Raw genomic sequence first — 21,400 nt, forward strand, 5'->3', positions numbered from 1 at the left:
TCTCATGATTCTGCAGTGAGGGCAGAAATAGCTTGGGTAATGTAAAAACATGTCGGAATTAGACTAGAAGAGAGCACCATAAGCTTCTGAAGGAAGAGTGTAGTCATCTGCCAGCCACAGGGATCTCTTGGCTGGTACTGATTGACGCTGGTGGTGTGCTCTGTGGGTGTATCAGCTCCTGTCCAGAATTAGAAAGGGCCTTTCTGTGCCTTGTGTTTGTAATTTTGAACCCAGGTATTAATGAGTAAGTCCTGGTTTATTCTTAATGAATGGGCTAAAGAATACCTAGAGATTGTCTTCCTAGAGAGTTTCTTCCTAATGGATTGCTGAGGGGATTTATTTCTCTGTGTGTTTTGAGTTGAGAGGGGAACTGTTCTTTACCACTTGCTGCTATGAACTTCACAGTTAATACTGAAAAGAAACAAGAATTTTCATGAGAAGAATAAATACAGTCTTCCTTTGGTTTTGAGGAAGAAACAGAAAACCCAGATACATTTTTTTAAAAAAATTACGTGATGTGGAGTAAGACACTATATGAGAAGCAGGGAGCTTTGTGTCCTATGAGCAGAAATACAAATCCAGTTGGTAGAATGGTTCTAATTATTACAGCATGCCAAACCCAGCAGAAATGTAAAGTATAACACTGCGGTTTTTTAGGTTTGATTCCAAAAGAGTGGCTCAGCAGCTGCGAGCATGTGGTGTTTTGGAAACGATTCGGATTAGTGCACAGAGCTACCCATCCAGGTAGGGACAGCAGTGGGCCTCCCTGTGCCAAAGAATACCTAGTTGTCTGTTAAATGAGTTTAATTTGTTAACTTCTAATTTTCCAGGTGGACTTACATAGAGTTTTTCAGCCGTTACAGCATTCTTATGACACAGCAGGAACTCTCCATAAATGACAAGAAACAGATTTGCAAGATTGTTTTGCAGCGGCTGATCCAGGTTGGTTTGTCTGCACCAACCGATAGATGCATTACAGCATCTATTAGTAATAAAAGGTCTCTTTTGCCAAGAGTAGTATCTCTCCTCAGACAGGAAAGGTGTTCACATTATTTCTGTTTTTCCTGATTTACTGTGTGTACACAGGCTTGTGGGTCAGTAACCTCGTGCTGTGGCACAGTCGTGATGTGGCCGTAGACAGAGGATTTAACCAATCTGTGCTCAATATTGTCACTTGAAAAATGGAAGATATTCTCTATTTATAAACCAGGAAACAGTAAAGGGTACACATTTGTCAAGTATTCCAAGCACAGGAGGGAGTTTGGTGGTGGAATGCAGCATATTGGAGAGCTGTTCAAAAATGTGCTATTTTGCACGTTGCTTCTGTCTGTTAGATGAGCCTGTGGTGGTGGGGCTGGTCCCAGTCAAGCCAGCGTGTGAGGACTGAGTTCAGATCCAGGGATGTGTGAGACCAAACACAGGCACACTTGCTGAGGAGCTCTGGCACAGGCCAAGGTGGAGAGCTGGAACTTGAAAGCAGCTTCACCCTGAGTTTTTGCTCACACAGCTCGCTGGTTCCAGGCTAGAAACGTGTATCAAGGTACTGCTGAGCCCATGGAAGCAGACCTGTAGGAGGAGGTGAAGAGGGTGCTTTTAAGGCCTTGATGATAAGTCCAGAGCCTCCCTTTAATTTTAGATCACGAGTGTACAGCTTCTGGTGTAGTTCTCTTGTGTATTTCCTGCTAAGTGGGTTTTCCCCCACTACATACTCCTATCTACAAAAAAGGCAGAGAGGATATTCTTATTTAGGAAGATCATGTCTTGTAGAAGAGCTTGCCTGAAGTGACAATTTATAAAAATAAGAGAACATCTGGTCTACAAAAAACCCCTAAAAACTTAATGTACCTGCTGTTTTCTTTTTCAGGATCATAACCAGTATCAGTTTGGGAGAACAAAAATTTTTTTCAGAGCAGGACAGGTTGCTTACTTAGAGAAACTGCGCTCAGACAAGCTGAGACACGCGTGCATCCTGATCCAGAAGTGTGTCCGGGGCTGGCTGCAGAGGAAGAAGTTCCTGAGCATGAGGAAAGCAGTGGTCACAGTGCAGCAGTACTTCCGTGGGCAGCGCACAGTGAGGTGCTCGTGGCTCATCTGTGAATTGGCTCTTGGGGTGTGGCTGAGGGCATGTAGAAGGTCCAGCTGATGCCCAAAGTGTTGCTTTTATGAAAGAGCAGTTCAGGTTGCATTTCCATTTCCTCTTGATTGTAATGATGAGCTTGAAAGTGTTCGAGTTACTCAGCTGATGTAAGTACTCCAGCAGGTTTCCAGTGTTGTCTGCCAGATTCCCAAGAGGCCTGTCTGCCTGTAAGCTCAGTCCTTACCTGATAATACATGATCCAGTTGTTGTCTTGGGCTTTCTGCTGGGCTTCAGAGCCAGAGAAGAAATCAGGGGTCTATGAATTAGTAAGGACAAACTATGGCAAAGAAAGTGCAGCAGTCAATCAAAACAGAAAGATGGCTCTGGGTAGGCTTGGAGGTTTTCATAAAGAGACCATCAGAACAACTGCTTGTGGACAGATTTCAAAAGCTGTGGATAGCTCCCTCTCTTTCACTTTGGTTGAAGAATAAGCTCTGGTTTTGATATCTTCTCCTTTTTTTGTGTGTGTGTGTGTGTGTGTAATTTGACTGACCAAGGGAATGAGCATGAGAAATCCAGTGTGACCTAAGTAAATTTTATTGTCTTTTGAATTAAGGCAAGCTGTAACTGCAAGAAATCTGAAGGAAACATGGGCAGCTATAATTATTCAGAAGTACTGTCGGGGTTACCTGGTCCGCAGACTTTGCCAGCTCATTCATGTGGCTGCTGTGACAATACAAGCTTACACAAGAGGATTTCTAGCAAGAAAAAAGTATCAGAAGGTACAGCCTATCAAAAATTCTATTTCAGTAACTGGAAACAGCTCGTGCTCTGTAAAAAAGATGGGCTGTGGCAATTATCCCTAACAGATTACCTTTTGCAGGTCTGGTTCTCATATCTTCTGCTCTGATGGATTTTTTTTGTTTTACCAAGAGCTCTCTTGGGTTTATACTGGATGCAGACCATTTGCTGTGATTTGCAGTGGCTCAAATGTGTCTGCAGTCTGGGGATTTCAGTGCTTTGATATTTCCATGAGATGCATTGTCCTCACCAGTGTGTGTGCACTCACAGACCGTTACAACTGATGTGGGTTGAGCTAATTACAGACAGATGTTAATGCTTTGTTTTAAAGATGCGTGAAGAGCAGAAGGCTGTGATCCTCCAGAAATATGCCCGTGCATGGCTTGCCAGGCGCAGATTCCAGAACATTCGGCGCTTTGTGTTGAATATCCAGCTGTCATACAGAGTTCAGCAGCTGCAGAAGAAGATAGAGGAACAGGTGAGGGGAAGCAGTCAGCTTCTGATTTGTACTAATTTTTTTATCATATCTGTTCTAGTGAAAGATGTTGAATTGAGAAGACAGGAGAATATGTAAGCGTTATGGTCCTTTATAATAAGCTACCAGGCTTTCTAGACCCAGAGTAGAAAGGATCATCTAGGGTTTCCTTATATTTTTGGGTTAATTATGCAAATGAGAAGAGTCTGCAATTAACTTTTTTGGGTTTTTTTACTGTGTCTTACGTCCATCCAATCTCTGGGTGGGGTTACTTGTGGAAGGATGAGTGAGATACTGCTGTGGTGCAACACGTTTTGTAACTTCTGGCAACTCAACATTATGTTTATTTTGCAGCTTATTATTCCAGCCATTCCAGCCAAATTGCCTTTGAAATGGTAGTTTTAATCTGATTGATGGAAACAGTCCTGGGTTGAAATAATCATGGCTGATATGGGATGGTGAGCAAAGTGGGTCAGGTGCTCCCTTTAAAACTCTGTGGAACAGTTTCAGTGCGTGTTTGTGTTTTCTTTTATCCCGTCCTGCTCATTGTAGAGTAGAGAAAATCATGGTTTGCTGGAACGATTGACCAGTCTGGCTTCAGCTCATATGAATGACGTGGATACAATTCAGAAGCTTGAATCAGAACTCGAAAAATTAGCTGCTCAAAAGAGAACATATGAAGAGAAAGGGAAAAAATATCGAGAGGACAGTGAGCAGGTAAATTTAATGGCCATCTGCGTGCTTTTATTTTTAAATAATGTTTTCAGTTACTGGATTCATCAAACACATGATTTGAGAGTTTCTAAGTAACTGTACTCTTTTGGGGGGAGGCAGAAGGGGGAAGAAAGAGAGTCCATATATGCTTGTTAAAGTGTAAGATCTTCTGTGACCTATTTCTTCCTTCTTTGTAATTTGTATATTTTGCTTACTTTTTGTGTGTACAGAAAATCTTAAAACTTGAGAATCAGAATAAAGAATTACAAGAACAGAAGGAGACTTTAGAAATAAAGCTCCAAGAAAAAACTGAGGAAATGAAAGGTACAATAACTAAAGGGAGTTTCAAAGGAGTTACAGTGGGGTAAAGTCAGGTTTTCATCAAAAGTAAATTACTTTTGTTCTAATAAAAGCAATATAAATGCTGAAATTGTAGTAAATTGAAAGCTGGTCCTCCTCTTGCTTACAATGTGCAAGCATGCAAATGCTTTTTATTTAATAGTTAAATTAAATTTGTTCTTTCAATAGCAGAAGCTCTCCTCCTGTTGTGTTTCCTTTTTCATACACACGTACTCCCTCAAAGTGTAGCTTCATCCTTGGTTCCTTTTATACAACTACTTTTAGGAATCTTAATTTCAAAGGACACAGGCAGCACATGAGATAAAGTATACTTCAGATGAATAACAATTTGGTGCTTCAGAATCTTTTTGTTTCTATAGCATTACTTGTAAAGGGTACTGTGATAATTGTTGGCACTTGAGGGAGTAATTTCAGCCTCAGAATATGTTAAGGATTGCTTATTAAAACAAAACTTCTCATTGTGGTCATGCTTTTTTAACAAATGTACACAATTGCATGAAGGTCTTTGAAATACTAAAATATTTTTTGACAGAGAAAATGGATGACCTCACACAGCAACTCTTCAATGATGTACAAAAAGAAGAAAACCAGCGAATGTATGTAATCTGAATTTTATTTCTTTGAAACAGCATTTGTGTTTTCTCTTTCCCTACCTTTCTTTCTCCTTCTGCAAATGTATTATGCTGACATCACTTATGAATCTGTCCATGCTCTTGGGCATTAATGCTGGTACTGAGGTACTTCATGCAGAGTTTAGGAAAAGCACATTCTTGTTTGTGGGTGAGTCCTATGCAGGAAATTATAGTGACTGTTCTTTTGCAGTTTCCTGTCTTTTCATGTGTCTTTCTGGGAGCTGAAAGGCAACTCTGATCACACTGGTTTCTTTGGAGATATCCTCCGAATTTGGTCAGGACTGGAAGAGCAGCTGATGGCCACACCAGTCAGAACTCCTGTGAAGTGAATATGAAAGATTCTGCATGAGGCAAAGGCAGTGTTTGTAAAGGACATTTGGTTAAAAATATAAAGGAAAGAACTTTATTCCCCCCCTTAGGTATTTAATTTGCAGTAAAAATCCTGTTGTACATCAACAAATGGCTGTTGCTTTGTAGCATGCTTTCCTTGGATCAAGTGTTTATTTCCCAATAACTCCTTTCCTGTACGAGACAGAACCTTCAGCACCAGGGAAATGCTGTTCCCTGAAGTGTGAAGAGAGCAGTCAGTCACTGTTCCTGAGGGCTGGAAGCTCTGGGGTGCTCCAGCTCAGTCTGATTTCAGCTGCCAATAACTTCAGACTGTGTTAAGAGGACTTTTTCTGCTAGTTTTTCTGCTTTGCTCATTACCTCTATTATGCTGGAAGCCAGTCCAATCCAGCAGGGGCTGGTGGAAAATGGAAAGCTTCCTGCAGGGTTTTGCTGAGAAGGACACAGGGCTTCCTGCTGCTGCATCCTTCTTCAGTGCTGACTTGTGGCCATGAACGTAGTGGAAAGCTGCTCAGGCAGGGTAACTCACAGAGTCAGAGAATTAGACTTCAGTGGAAAAAACTCAGTTTTGCCTTGAATTCCATCCCAGTATCATTATATTATATGCAAGGAAATCTAGGGATGTTCTCCTCCTGTTATGTAGGTGGATTCTGAGGAAGTAGGATAGCATTTTCAAGTAATTACAGTGCATTTAAGTGTTCTTCAATGCAGCATGTCCTTCAAATTAAAACTAAAATGAAGCCCACTTTTTCACTCAGGAATGTAGATGGATGAAATTACCTTTTTGTTGTGTTCTGCAGGATACTTGAGAAAAATTTCCAAAACCAGAAGCAGGACTATGAAAAGGAGATTGAATTGCTCAAGGGAGAAATTAAGATTCTGAAAGAAGAAAAAACTCAGCTACAGCAACAAATTCAGCAAGAAATTATCATTCAGGATGGCTTGAAAATGGAAGTAGGACAGCTTACAAAACAAGCACAGGTGAAGCATGGCTCATTGCATTTTGGAGTCTTTGCTGATAAAGCAAGTGGAGAATGTGCGTGTTTTGTTTATAGAATACCTTCACTAATTTTTTTATCTCCAGTGCATTTTTAGAAGAAGTTGTAGTTAATAAGCTATATTTGATACATCATTATATTGCATTGTTTTCATGTAGCAGACAATGCAAGGTACTGCTCACAGAAATAAGTGCATGTTTTCAAGAGTAATTGTGCTTGAATATTTATAAATTGAAATCTATAGATCCTTTTTTCTTCCTTTTTGCTGAGAAAGTATTAGTTTCTATGGGGATTTTTCATACATAAGAAAAATGTAGTAGTTTATAAACTGAACCTTGAAATAGTGTAAAGTCACATTTTTTTGTCTGAGTCAATTCCATGGCACAAACATTTTTTTTCAGCACATCACATTATTGTTCTGCTCTGATGCTTGAGAACCAGATGCTTTAAACACAGCACACTTTAAGCTTTTCACCATATTAACTTGTTCTTAGTTATAATTATGATTTAACAGATACTCAGCCCTTGTCATTCAATCCTTGTCTCAGTATATGATTTCTGTCTGATTCAGAAAATACCTGAGTTGCAAAAGGAAATCGAACTTCTTCAGACACAAAAACTGGATGTTGAAAAGCAGGCCCACTCACAGAAGCGAGAGCTGAGGGGTAAGCTGCATACCAGACAGTACAGAGAACTTCCTGAGTACAGTGTGAGCCAGGCCAGTTCAAGCTGATCCCTCCTATGTCAGACAAAACTCCAGTTCTCTTTCCCATCCCGTGGTGGTTTCATTCCATTCATAACTATACCTACAGTTTACAAGGTGATCACTGAATGCTGAGATCTGGGGAACCCCTTTGAGGAAACTCTGATTTCAGACATTCCTCCTTTGTGTTCAGAAATAAATACAAATGGTTTAAACTTCACCTAGAATTTAAACTTCACTCAGAGTTTAACAAGTATCTTCTTGTGACCCAAAAATGTATAAACAACACTTAATCTAGTTTTCATTCATCCTGTCCTTTGTCCTAGATCCAATAATGTCAAATATGCTTAAATGACTTGCTGAGTTGGGTTCTCTTTGGAAGAATGTACTTAAGAGGCACTACTGTTGTGAACTTTGTGTAATGATAACAATGTCATAGAGCAAACCTGCATTTGCAGCATTTAATGTAGTAACCTAGCACTGGATGATAAATCATCTATACAACTCCGGGAGTTGCCCAGATTCAGACCAGAAAGATGTAACTTTGCATTGAAAGTCTGATGTTGAGGAAACAAACAGTATTGGTGGTACATCAGCCTGATGCTCCTGCATGTCCCAAAGTAGAACTGAGTCCCTCATTGTATTCTTGTGGTAAATCAGTTATATTTACTGAGTACCAGGAAAGAACCTTGTAGATTTAGGAAGAGGTTGGTTTGATCTCTATAATGAAACATGCAGAGAAAATAATTAATTTTATAAACTCTGTGGGGTTTTTTTGCAGAAAAGATGTCAGAAGTTACCAAGCAGCTTCTTGAAAGTTATGATTTTGAAGATGTAAGAAGCAGGTAATTTTGTTCTGAGGTCTCTTCAGAAAGGCTTAAGAAATGCATTGTGTTCACTTGCACACTAATGGTTCTGCCTTGTGTTCTAGACTCTCTACAGAGGATCTGGAACACTTAAATGAGGATGGAGAACTGTGGTTTGCTTACGAGGGCTTGAAAAAAGCCACAAGGTTAGTTCAGTTCTTCAGTGTTTCCATAACTCCAAGCTGTGATCTAGAAAATAAACTGAAAGATGAGTGGGTAACTAATTTCACAGTGCAACACTGGACTTCTGTTAAGGAAATGAACCAGCACTACTTTATATGATGGGCTGAGCAGTTTGAAATCAGTTGAATAAACTTCTGCCAAGCCAGTGAGATAAGTGTGTATGTGTCAGTCAGGGAAATGTGTTTCCTGTGAGATATCATGCATAACTTTCAACTCCTTTAATGCACAGGTGATGAAATGGAATATCTCTGTGTAACTCACAGTACTTTGTTTTCACTTTGTATTAAATTTGACCCATTTAATCAAGGTCATTCTACATCTGCCCTGTTCTTTCTCCCTTTTGTTTTAACAGAGTAATGGAAAGCCATTTCCAGTCTCAGAAAGAAATATATGAGAAGGAGATTGAAGGTTTGAACTTTAAAGTTGAACATCTTAGTCAAGATATTAATCATCTACAGAAATTATTCCGAGAGGAAAATGACATAAATGATGGCATTCGGCTTGAAGTTAGCAGGCTAACCTCAGAAAATCTGGTAAGGCCCAGGTGCAGAAGTACAACCCAGATGTGTTTGTGGCACTCAAAACACTGTGGCCATGTCTTTGAAATCTCAGGGGTCAAACAAATGGGGTCATCTAAGGTGACACATCTTCCCCTGCCTGCTGGGGTAGTCTGTAAAGAGACGGCCAAATTTCTTGTCTGAGCGTCCAGCTTGCTGGGGCAGCCTCCCACAGACGTTTTGCCTTTTCATTTGCATAAAGCTGATTAGAGATTTTTCTGGGAAGCCTCCTCAGAGTTCTGAGGCTCTCCCCACCAGAGGGCAGCTACACATTCCAAAACAAGCTACAGGCACGGCTGGAGAGCCTGGCAACTGGTGCTGTGCAGAGCTGTCTGACACAAGGAGCTGATGTTGCTCCAGAAGACAGCATATGCCATATCATTTTTCTGTAAAATAATCGAAGGAGTGATTTCAAAACAGAGTAACAAAAACTGAAAATATAAGGAAAAGTTATTTATAATATTCTTTTTTAAAAATTGTTTTATGGCATATTGAGAGGTTTTTTTTCACTGTTAATTGAACTGGTGAAATTAAAGCCATAGTGTAATTTCCTTTACACTAGAACAGAACAATGGTAACAGTGGGACAGTCCAACAGTTTGATTTGCTCAGTATTTAGTTTTTAAGAGTGGCCAGCAGCAGGTGCCTCCAGGAAAGTTAAACAAGTCAGGGAAGCAGGCAGCAGTGCCCCCCCAGAGCCTCTCTCTGGTTTGGACTATTTGCAGCTGAGGGTCGTGGGGTGACTTAGGAACTCTTGCAGGGATTTGAAAAGAAGGAGGGTGCTGAAGTACACAAATCTCCTTTTTCTCTAAAAGGTAATCCCAGATCTTAAGCAGCAAGTTGCTGAACTTGAAAATCAAAAATTAGATCTTGAAAACCGTCTTCAAGAGCAGACTGTAAAGTTGAAAGGTAAAGTACCACTGTGATCCCCAGTCTTTCAGTTGTTGGAGATGAACATGATGAATTCCCTGGAACTGAACTTTTAAAAGCTGAAGTAATATTCCATGACAAGTTCATTGCCTTATTACTTACTTACTTATCAGTAAAATGAAAGAAAAGTGTTGTATAGTTTACATCTCTTCTTAAAGAACAAGATACATGCAAATATGCGTGCTTTGTTTGCCTTTTTGAGGTCATTCAGTTCTGTGGTTTGGAAGTCTCCAAATGTATTCAACAGGGCTCTGCTAAGAATGTGTGGGATGGAATATGTCCTTTGGAAACAGTCATAAAAAAGATGATTTGGAACTTAAGGCCTACTCTGTGAGGTGGGCTTAAGAGAATGCTGCAAAACACAGAGTGGGAGATGGGGGAAAAGTTCTTCTCGATTTAGGAAAGCATACTTTGCTGAGCAGTTGGAGTCTCTCTAACTGCAGTGTCTTCCTAGGCAGCTGATTTAAAATTAATGAGTGGTTTTACTGCCAACTGCAAGAAGTTAGTAGTATCAAAATTCCTCATCCCATGTAATTTTCTGTGTGGTTATGGAGTAGTCGCATATTTCTCTGATACATTATCCGGCAGGACATTCAATTTCATTTGATGAAACAAAATTCTGAGTGTAAGAAAGATCTACTGAATACTAGTACTGAAAAGCAAATACCTTTGATTTTGTTTCTGTTTTGTTTTGGGGTTTGTTGCTATTTATTACTGAAAAAAAATGGAAGAGATGTCAAATCGGCTGCATTATGAGCTGGAACGGGATAGGACACACAGACGGTAATTTTTTAATTGTTTGGTTTGTTTTGGGTTTTTTGTTCAATTGTTTGGGTTTTTTTTGTTTGTTTTTAATTTAAGAAATTTATTCACTATAAGCTATGGTAACAGAGTCACTTAAACTCTTAAAAGTATTACCTTCTACTTCAGATTTGCCTCAGAGCTGTGAACAGTTAATAACTAATGGACAAGTATGATCTGACTGTGCTTTCACAGAAGATTTAAGAGACAAGGCTTCTTATCTGTTTTTAGAACTACTGAGGCTCAGAATGAAGTCGATACAAAAGAAAATGAGAGTCTGAAAGGCACAACCCAAGAAACTGAGGGGCTGAGCAATGGTTTGATGCAAGATGAAGTCCAGGATGAAGTACAAAGCAAGATAAAGCAAGTGACAACTCGACTTGCTGTGGAAAACATGGTGAGGAAATGAAATTGTCATTAAGCAACTGTACCTGAAATGCAGGATAAAAAGAATGAAATAATGATTTTGTGGTATGGATAGGATGTTTCTTCAATTAATTGAGGGAGAAAAAAAGATATGAAGGTGTTTCTTTCAGCAAATAAAAGTAAAAGCACATCATAGTGCATTTTAATTGTGGCAATTACATGGAACAGTAGAAAACTTATTTTAATTGTATTTACTCTGAACTCACTGGCTTCAATTATTACAGGATCTTGAAGAAAAACTAGACATGAAAGACAGAATAATAAAAAAATTAGAGGATCAGATCAAAACTCTGACCAAGACTATTGAAAAAGGTAAGATATTGTTGTGTGATTTCTTTTGCTTAATAGCTTTGAATGCTCAGTGTATGTCCAAAGAAAAAAATACTTTTTTAAAGGTGAAGTTTGGGGTAGGGTTAGAAATTTAAGACTTCAGAAAAATGTGCCAGGGGAATCATCAACGCAAATTACATGAAAGTCCTTTCCTGGTTTGTTTGGTTTTTTCCCCAGCTAAACAATAGGCACGATGGGGACATGGACTGTACGATGAAGATGAAGGCAGAGGCATAAGGTCCTGCCAGCAGGAGTTAATGCACACCCTCACACAAACTCTCTCTGATAGCAGAGTAATTCTTCACTACAGGATACTCTTCAAAACACTGCAGTGTCTAATGTAGAGGTGTACTGTTGCTGTTTATTTTTCTTACTCCTGCGAGTAATCCCACTGAATCCAGTGAAGCTATTCATGAATAATATCAATGTTACTTAACTCATAATGCTTGGAGCCATCAGCTGAGAACATTAGTGTGAGCAGGGCCTGTACTCTCTTTTTCACAGAGAAAGCTGCTTCTCTCCAATAGTTTGTTCTAACATGACCATAAGCTTAACCATTAACCTGCAAGTAACAGTGCTTTTGTGTTTGACAGCTGAAGCCCATGTGCCAACTGTGCCCAAAGAGTACATTGGAATGATGGAGTACAAGAAAGAGGATGAAGAAAGGATCATTCAAAATCTGATCCTCGGTATTTTAGTAGAACTTGGAATTTTATAAGTCACCAACAATATTCAGAACACCGTAACAGAAACTACGAGGGACCGTATTTCATTTATGTTCAAAGTTGTCTTTTCCCCCCTTTTACAAGATCTCTCACCACCAATACAATTTGGAGGCTCTGTATTGCTCTCTTTCCACTGCCAGACATTTCAAGTACAGAAATGCTTTTTCTGTGTAAAAACTATTTCTCTGACTCTACATAATGCTGACTCTGTTACCTTTCTTCCTATTTATCCACCTCTAAAGCTATAAAGAGCTCTCAAGAGCACACCAGGGACTTGAATTTACTTTCTTCCTGGTCATCTACTAAGTCTGTAAGTCACTGTGGTTTTGTCTATGTGTGCTGGTTACTCTCCTGCCTGTCCTTTCCATATCATCCCTTCACTGACAGGAGCTGTACTTCATGTTTCTCTTGTAGAAGGGTTTTGTCCTTCATCTGAGCTTTACATAATTTATAATATCAGTCTTGCTGCCAAACCAGCTTTTTCTCATTAGCTTACAATTAATAGTAAATTTGACGAATTTTCTATGTACATTGGTACCATTATTAAACTAACAACACCTGTCTTTCCTTCTCACCTCCTTTAGCCTTGTGAATGTTTCTATTTTTGTTAGCAAAGGTGTGTCCTTAAGCAGTGCTGGAATTTGGTGGGGCATCCAGAGGGTAGTTAAATGTAATTTGCTTTTTGAAGTTGTCCTGCCTGGCATAGCCCATGCTGGACCTTAGAATTTGCTATAATGCTTTCCTGCCCCTCAGAAGAATGTAATTAATACTCATATGTGAGCAGTACTGTTACAGAAGTTTTCAGAAACAAGCAGTTCACCAGAAAATCGGTCACTGCAGAAGGGAGGCATGGTGCTTGTCTTTTTCAGAATGATATGTTGAATAATTGAATTTTTACGTAATAAACCCGATGACTCTCCTCTATGCAGATTTGAAGCCACGTGGAGTTGTAGTTAATATGATACCTGGCCTTCCAGCTCACATCCTGTTCATGTGTGTGAGGTATGCAGATTACCTGAACGATGCTGACATGCTGAAGTCTTTCATGAATGTAACCATTGATGGTATCAAGCAGGTTGTTAAGGTAGGAGATTGTTTGATGGCACTATACTGTACTTTTTGAGTTCTAACACAAGGTTTACAAGATGCATGCATGGTACCTGGGGAATCCAACACTTCCATCTGCTGACAGTCCTGTAAGAGAATGATAATCATTAGTGACACTCTTTCTGAGGGTTGTAGCAGCATCCCTGTGAAGTCTCCAGGTAAGGCTCTTCTGTGCTGAACACTGAATCTGCAGAATGCATTAACATAAATTATTTTTATCTGAGGACCTTGTTGACAGGCTCATTTCAAGTATTTTACATTTTACAATGAGTAGCTAGTTAGGTGAAGTGCACCTGTGCTTCCAGCACTGGTAGAAGTCAGAGGGACAGAAATGAAGGTTACTGTGTCTGGCAGCAGGCAGGTAGTGGAATCTGAAGAGGTTTTTGCACTGCTTGGCTGCTGGTGTAATTCAGCATGTCATCTGGTACTGCAGCACTAGAACCCAAACAATTAAAATCAAATTGCCAGCCAGTGTACAAAATTAAATCATAAACAAAAATTGCTATGCTGTATACATAACAAATTCAGCTCTGTGAGTGTTTTATTATGGATTTATAATGGAATGAAACACCAGACAGAGGAAGGAAGCACAGGCAGGAATGGACTGTGGTTTATGCAGTTGGATATGGACAGAGAATGCCTACAGTTTGTACACAAACAAATCTATAGCACAGTTTATCCATTAGAGAAGCTTGTGTTTAGTTAGAATTGTGTTTATATGTAGTTCAGGTTCATTTGTGAATGCAGGTGTTGTTCACGCTTCTTTGCAGGAAGCCCTCCAGAACACTGCATATCCATAGGAATTGTAAAACTGTTTGTTCAGGCTTATGATTTAGCCTGTCTGTCATGTAAGAACACTTAAGCAGTATTTACCAAACAAAGGAGGGATCTTTGCTGTGTATTAGCCTGGAAACACAGCAGGATTTGTTCAGCCAGCACCTTACAGATGCTCTGTGCTCCTTCTGCTATAGACAGGCTCTGTTCTACAAATGCTGTAATGGTCTTTTCTTTAATTACTGAATTCACTTCATGAGACAATGCCATAGTGAGTCTGATTTACTTGCCACTTTCAGGAACATTCGGAAGACTTTGAGATGTTGTCCTTTTGGCTTTCCAATACATATCATTTTCTTAACTGTTTGAAGCAGTACAGCGGGGAAGAGGTAGGATTGATTTCATAAAATATTTTCATTACTTTTGACAGATCTTAACTGGAATTTAAAATAGTGTTAATTAATAACTGTTCACCAGCTCACCGGTGCTCCTTGCAGGTATTTACATATTCACATTGCTCTGCAGTGCTAATATGTGTCTTATACAAATAATAAGACAGTATAGAACTAATGGACCAAGGGAAATGAAGGAAACATCAAAGTGCTAAAGTAGGTTAAAGACAGGACATGGAAACTGCTACTTAATTTGAATTATTCCATATGAGTTTAATTTGAGCTGGACTTCAGATATCTGGCTGTGTGTATGTATAAAACAGCTTTACTATTTTATGATTAGGACCATTCAAATACCTACTGCTACCAAAATAGAAGAAAACCTCAGGAAAGGAGCAAAACAATAAAATGTTCAGGTTTTTCCCTTATTTCAGTTTCTTGTTTAAGCTAAATCTCATCCTGAGATTCGAAGTTCTTTTAATTCTTTTCAGTTGGAAACTCTTGCTGTATTTTTCATGAGGTTTCACAGACTTAGGTGGCCTGAACTGGGGTTAGAGACGCTCCCTCTCGTGGCCACACCGGGGCTGCGTGGAACCCAAACCATTAAACTTCGTCACCAATGCTCTGTAATTGGGGTTGCAGCAGTCGGGAAAGCTCTGAATCCAGAATTTACTTTTCATCTAGATTCTAATGAATATTCAATACCTCACACAGGTTAGGATTCAGAGTAGACTTTTGAAGTCAGAACTTTGCTAATGAAAAGTCCAGAAATAATATCTCTTTGCAACAATACCATGTATATTTTTTTGTTTGCCGTCATAGTTGAGATAACTACGTAGATGGCTTTTTTTCCTTTTTTGTTTTTTTTGGTGTGGGAGGAGAGGAGAACAGGGAGCGTTTGCTTTCTGTTTAAGAGATCTAGGAATTGCTCCAAAGTTCATTGACATCTATGCATGCCTTTCCTTTGGCTGTAGGAGCAGAGCAAACGTCAGCATAAACTGGAAAATTAAGTACAGGAAGCATCCATTGAAATTAGCTGTAGCTTTGACTCATTCTGAGACTCTGTTCAGCCTGAGATGGAATTAGTAACTCCAAAACATTGCAGCAACAATTTATAATGATCATGTTCTAATTATATTTGCAACTCACTTGTAGGAATTCACGAAGCTTAACACTCCACGTCAGAATCAGAACTGTCTGAAGCATTTTGATCTCTCAGAATACAGACAAATTCTCAGCGATCTGGCCATTCGAATATATCACCAGTTCATTCTTGTAATGGAGAACAGCATTCAGCACATGATTGGTAAGACAACAGCAATCCCAGCAGACCTAAATGCAGCTTGTGAAGGGTATGAATAAAGCTTATACAGGGAGGCAGAGGGTGAGACAGGCTCCTTTCTCCTGATATTTACACATAGGTGTTCCTGCATGTGTGTTTCTACACATACAAATTTTACTGAATGGTATATTGCCAGACTTTTTCCTCAAAACTTCCTAGTGTGGGATAATGCTCTGAACCTAAGCAACATCATACAAAACCAAAAAGCTTTCTAAAAGTTTTGTGCTCCAGAAGCCTTTGTCAGTATCTTATTTTTCTTGTATCATTTAACTTCTAAAATATCCCAAAAGTAGGTTTTGTTCAATAATTAATGCAACTGAAAGGAGCCTCAGGAATTTTGATTTTATCAGTTCTTTTCTGTTGTATTTCAGTACCAGGCATGCTGGAGTATGAAAGTCTTCAAGGAATTTCTGGCTTGAAACCTACGGGGTTCCGTAAACGTTCTTCTAGTATAGATGACACGGATACCTACACAATGACCTCTATCCTGCAGCAGCTCAGCTATTTTTATAGCACTATGTGTCAGAATGGCTTGGACTCTGAGCTCCTAAAGCAGGCAGTGAAGCAGCTTTTCTTTCTGATTGGAACTGTCACCCTCAATAGTCTCTTCCTCCGTAAGGACATGTGCTCCTGTAGAAAAGGAATGCAGATAAGGTAAAGCCAGTAAAGTTTCAACAAGCTCGAGAGAGAATTTTTAGGACTTGTATGTAATATCCTTTATCTCTAAGTCACTGGATATTCTGTGACCATTCTGCTGGAGGTAGCCAATTGTTTTCACTTCTTTTGGAAAACTAAATATTCGTATTATGGGCTGAGCTTTCTCAACATGACAACTACAAATGGTTCTTTTCATGGAAACACTAGTGGAGGAAAAGGCAGAGAAAATTACAGTCTGAAGTTTAAAGTCAGACATGGTTAGGATTCTTTCCATGCTAGCTCATCTGTGATGTGACCAACAGTATTTTTAATTCTTTCTTGCTGTAGTAAACAGGTGCAGTGTCTCAGGGCTGGCAGAGATACAGAAGCTGACTTGCATGTTTCATGCTCTGTGACGAGAAGCACTGGACAGAGCCTTGGAGGGCATAAATTGAGCATCACTCTCTTGCTGCAAGCATCAGAGAAACATGCTCCTAACTGTTTTGCAGAGGAAACAGTGCATTTGTTTTCCAGTAGTCAGTCTGCAGGCTCAGGTGAAGGAAAATCAGTAACATCTTGGCCCGTCTGGGAATATGATTAGAAGAAAGCTGGTTATCAGTTATAAACCTGGCCTTGCTTTGTAACAGCAAAGATTATTCTCATTTCTTGTACATGCTCAGTTGTAAATACATGTTTTAATGCCATACAGTGCAGTAGACAATGCCAGTATATATTAGTAATTTTCTGTAAACAACAGCTAAACTAAGAACTCACTTTCTGTTAGGCAAGCTTTAAGAAATAAAAAAATGAAGAAAAAATAAAAATTGAAGTATACAAAGGATTTAATTTTTAGTTCAATAAGCTATTAATTGTTTGATTTTTGTAATCTGCAGGTATCATTATTAACTTAAAATGTATTAATTTGAACGCTACATTAGAGTAGTATTTCTTCTTTAGCAGTCTTCAAAGTAACTTGCTTGTCAGGGGGAACCTGACATTTCTGCTCTTTGTTCATGGCTTAACCCAGATGTAATATCAGCTACTTGGAAGAATGGCTGAAGGACAAGAATCTTCAAAGCAGCAATGCCAAAGAAACTTTGGAGCCCCTGTCTCAAGCAGCCTGGCTCCTTCAGGTTAAAAAGATCACAGATGATGATGCCAAGGAAATATGTGAACACTGCACATCTCTTTCTACTGTGCAGGTAATGAACCATCTGTTTTCTTCTGGCAGCACTGATTGCAGAATCTTAGCTGTCTAAAGTAAATTGTTGCAAAAAGCCATGGGACTTCCATTTCATAAAAGTAGCATTCCTCAGCATTCCACACCATCACTTGTTAAATTGAAATTTTAACTCCTCATTCCTGATTGTTTTGAACATTTTAACTGCTCCCGTGGTGAATGTTTCCCTGCTTTGTTGTATCCTACATTTTTGCTCCACAATGTATTTTTTTAAGTATGTCACAGGGGTTTTTTATCATTTCCCTTAATCAACTCAGCTTTTTCTACATCTCCTTGATCCTGCTGACGCCTCTGGAAATGAGTCATAGCAATCATCATACGTGTAACAACTCAGTAGGTGACAAGTCAAAATTCTCTCTTTACTGTAAAATGGTTTACTGAAACTTTAATTAAATATCAGTAAGAATGTCATAATAATGCTTTCTTCTTTTTGTCTTCTCCCTTTTTATGACACACTAAAATAGTCTTTTGTAATTTGAGCAGATAGTTAAGATCCTGAACTCCTACACTCCGATAGATGACTTTGAGAAAAGAGTGACTCCATCATTTGTTCGGAAAGTCCAGGTAAGAGCTGCAGGTGCTCTTTCTAATATTCAGCTTGCAGGATACTTCATCCACGTGAGTTTTGATGCTCTGTAGTTGTACTTGGCATTTACATCATATTATTACTAAGTTGCTCATCTTCTCCACACTTGAAAGTGATGCAAACAAATCTGCTTAACATCATGTAAAAGCAGGATTTGCAGTGGGAAGAAAACAACGTACTGCTTTTGCTTTGATTCTTAATTCAGTGATTTCATGCTCTTTCTGTTCTGATTTCAGGCTCTGCTGAACAACCGTGAGGACGTTCCACAGCTGATGCTGGATACCAAGTATCTCTTTCAAGTGACGTTTCCTTTCACCCCCTCTCCACATGCCTTGGAACTGATACAAGTCCCCAGCAGCTTCAAGCTTGGCTTTCTCACAAGGGTTTAACAAAACCAGTGCATTGGTATTTCCTCAGAGACTCTATAAAGACAGCAGACTTTCATGGTTCATTTCACCAGCTGGTGGACAGTATGGCAGGGTGCAGCGAATTAAGCTGTTAAAAACTTGTTCTTCAGTCAAGACTTGAACAGTAGGAATAATTTTGGCTTATTTCCTTCTCTCTTTTCTTACTCTTGTCCCTTCATTTCAGTCCTACAAGGTTAACTTTATATCATCACCTGGACACAAAGCTTACCATGCAGATTTTAGTCCAAACCTGATGAGAAGAGCATTTATCTGACAAGTTTGCATTGCTGCCCTGTCAGCAGCAGCCGGAGGGGAAGAGTGCCATGTGATAGGTGCTATGCTCTACAGCTGTCCTTGCCTTTGCTTCCTGTAATGGGAGGGTTTTTTTCTTCCCAAGGCAGTTCTATTCTTTGCCTTGGTGTACTGGATGTGTTTGAGACTGGCTTTCACTGTTCTATGAACAGGGGAACTGAGATCACTCAGGCTCTTACAAACCCACAATGTCTTTTTGTAGATGGGCTGGCTTGGCTCTCTGAGTGCTTGCATTGCAGCTCAGGCACTCTGCATGGCCCTTTGGCCAGAGCAAGGACTCAGGTGCTCTACTTGGAGACAGGTTTCAATTTTGTTCTCTGCAGTGACAAGTTTGGATTCAATATCAGTTATGGTAATAGAAAAGTTAAGTATAAAATTCGTGTTATGATCCAGGTTTAAATTACAAGCTTGGTTCTCTAAGAGACAGGCATCATCTCCTGGTTTGGTTCCATCTGCAGTGCAATGTATTTCAGAATATACCCTGAGTATGCACGCATCACCTTTCTGCCTTTCTTGTTTTGCTGGTTTCCCTACTCCAGTCCAGGAGCAGATGCAGTGGCTGTGGTCTGGTGTTACTGATAAACCCAGCTTAATTCCTTACATTTCACCTTTACTTACTTAATTTTGGTTGCAGGATCCTTAAATGCAGAAATGGTCTCCTTTTTGCTTTGTTCAGCCTTCTCCCTGTGGTCAGGGAGTAAAATTGTAACTTTATTTAGTTCTGGACCCCGTCAGAACAGCAGGGGAAACAGCATTCACCTCACCCCAACAATGACTGTCCTTAGAAATTCCTCAGTAAATAATGCTGGGCTTCTAGCTACTCTATTAGCCATAGTTATTAAAATCAAGTACTAAAGCTCTGAAATAGTTAAAGGATTAGAATGAATTAATTTAAGGAACAATTTATTTGATTTTTTTTATTATTATTACTACAGTGTTAGTATTTGTTTAATTTCACAAACAATCTGTAGGTATAAAGAGGGAATCATTCTTGTTATTTGGTGCTCTTGGTGCTTACTATGTACAGTGTAATATTCCTCATGATATCCACAGAGATATATTCAAAATATATGAAGGAAAAATTTTGTGTTTTGTTCAATAACAATAAAAGCTGTACAAAAGACCACACATGTAGGTAGACTAGTATTTTAACGTGTTAAATAAAGTAGCTTTTAAATCAATTTGTAGTTCTTTGTGTGATGCAATAGTTATATTTTCAGTTTGGAGTCATTTGAAGGAAGTTACTTGGAGCTATGTGAACATTAGTGAGTACTGTCAGTCTTGTATTGCACCACAAACATTTATTTAATTTAGTTGCTTTGCTGTAACACTGTGTATCTTCCTGTCAGCATTGTGTACTGTCCTTGGCTCCTCATGAATTTCTGGAAATAGTTTGATGTAGGCAACTTTTGTTGCTGGAAGTTGTGCACAGCCTTTTTTTTGCAGCTCCTGGAGCTGTGTGTGTGCTGCCTGGGCTGAGTGAGGAAAACCACAGCCCACCCTGGCATGCGCGTCGCAGAAGCGTCACAGCGCGCGTTGTTATGGCAAAAATTGTTGATCAAGGAAAACCGTTCTGACAATTTGATGCTTCATTGCTTTGAGAGGTTGTGTGGAGTGTGCTATTAATGCTGTGTGTGCAAACAACAAGGTTTATTTTTAAAACAAAGTTAAAAATTACCAGGTTTGCCATACGCTCTCAGAAACTTACCTTGCTTTTGCTGACATTAATGCCTTCAGCCAGAGTTTAAGTGCAAAATTCTTTTTGTTCTCTGTTATTCTTCTGATTTAAGGAGCAGTTTTAGTGGAGGCAGACACAGGAAGGAGGCATTACTGAGGTTAACTTTCCTAGAATGATGCTAAAGGAGAAAGCTGTTTCATTGAAATGGGAGGGTGTTGAAGGTGATCCTTACTGCCGTGGGAAAGCACTGAAGTGGTTTATGGAGAGATGTGCAAGATGCTTTTGGCATCTTTGGATGTGCTCAGACATGTGACTCCTGCAGCTTCTGGGAACAGGTGTCCGTTCAGTCCTGTGCTCCCATAATATTTGAATAAAAAAAGATTAGGACTGGTTACTTCTACCCAAGTTTCTGCTGGGCTGAGACTTAATTCTATTTTTTTCCCTCCTTTTATCTCAGATCCTCATGACTACCAAATGCAAGCATCTAATGGCATGATTTCAGTGACTTCCAGAGTCTTCATAGTAGATGTGACCTTCAGCACTTTTTAAATTTTTCAGACATGTTTTCATGAATTTACCCAAAATTTTTTTCAAAGAGAGCAAGAAAAACAGCAATTTTTAATCCTATTGATTTTAAATTTATTGTCTTAGAACAGGAGAATCATAAGTATAACCAAGGAAGAAGCAGCTTGAGCACTAATCAGTTTGTTTGAGTTGTAAATTTTTGTTAAGAACGAGATAAACTTAACATTGATAGTGCTATTTGTCAGAATGCCGAGTTGATATTTGGAAAAATCAGTTGTCAGTCACCTCCCCAGTATATTTCAACTTCAATATTTGTTGACAAGCAAATACTTGTTTATAAACAAACCATTAAAAACCCTGCTGTATAGAAAGGTAAGTTCTGGTTTGCCTAATAGTTTCTGTTCTTTATTCTATATTCTAAAAGAGGGCAGTTAAAATCTTTATCCTCAGTAATCATCAGTATGTAACTGATCTGG

General features: G+C 39.2%; 1 protein-coding gene across 4 annotated transcripts in view; it reads left to right on the forward strand.

Annotated features, from left to right (window-relative positions):
• Positions 1-19,902, forward strand: part of MYO5C (myosin VC) — a 33,418-nt gene extending 13,516 nt beyond the window's left edge. For 3 of the 4 annotated variants that reach the window (XM_042039663.1, XM_042039664.1, XM_042039665.1), the window contains 25 exons: positions 658-744; positions 831-942; positions 1,865-2,076; positions 2,694-2,859; positions 3,210-3,356; positions 3,906-4,070; positions 4,298-4,391; positions 4,960-5,023; positions 6,208-6,388; positions 6,977-7,070; positions 7,890-7,953; positions 8,040-8,120; positions 8,510-8,690; positions 9,529-9,622; positions 10,375-10,426; positions 10,676-10,841; positions 11,095-11,182; positions 11,794-11,889; positions 12,855-13,009; positions 14,106-14,195; positions 15,354-15,504; positions 15,912-16,194; positions 17,204-17,378; positions 17,900-17,980; positions 18,239-19,902. In XM_042039663.1, the coding sequence (XP_041895597.1) occupies positions 658-744; positions 831-942; positions 1,865-2,076; positions 2,694-2,859; positions 3,210-3,356; positions 3,906-4,070; positions 4,298-4,391; positions 4,960-5,023; positions 6,208-6,388; positions 6,977-7,070; positions 7,890-7,953; positions 8,040-8,120; positions 8,510-8,690; positions 9,529-9,622; positions 10,375-10,426; positions 10,676-10,841; positions 11,095-11,182; positions 11,794-11,889; positions 12,855-13,009; positions 14,106-14,195; positions 15,354-15,504; positions 15,912-16,194; positions 17,204-17,378; positions 17,900-17,980; positions 18,239-18,391 (3,232 nt within the window). In that variant the 3' untranslated portion in view covers positions 18,392-19,902. Of the gene's footprint in view, positions 1-657; positions 745-830; positions 943-1,864; positions 2,077-2,693; positions 2,860-3,209; positions 3,357-3,905; positions 4,071-4,297; positions 4,392-4,959; positions 5,024-6,207; positions 6,389-6,976; positions 7,071-7,889; positions 7,954-8,039; positions 8,121-8,509; positions 8,691-9,528; positions 9,623-10,374; positions 10,427-10,675; positions 10,842-11,094; positions 11,183-11,793; positions 11,890-12,167; positions 12,236-12,854; positions 13,010-14,105; positions 14,196-15,353; positions 15,505-15,911; positions 16,195-17,203; positions 17,379-17,899; positions 17,981-18,238 lie in introns of those variants that run through there. The other variant, XM_042039667.1, reaches the window with a different exon arrangement.
• Positions 19,903-21,400: the final 1,498 nt, after the last annotated feature.

The sequence above is a fragment of the Corvus kubaryi genome, unplaced genomic scaffold, assembly GCF_017639235.1.
Source record: "Corvus kubaryi isolate FWS band 111438036 unplaced genomic scaffold, C.kubaryi_AGA036_p1.0 37394, whole genome shotgun sequence".
Taxonomy (NCBI): domain Eukaryota; kingdom Metazoa; phylum Chordata; class Aves; order Passeriformes; family Corvidae; genus Corvus; species Corvus kubaryi.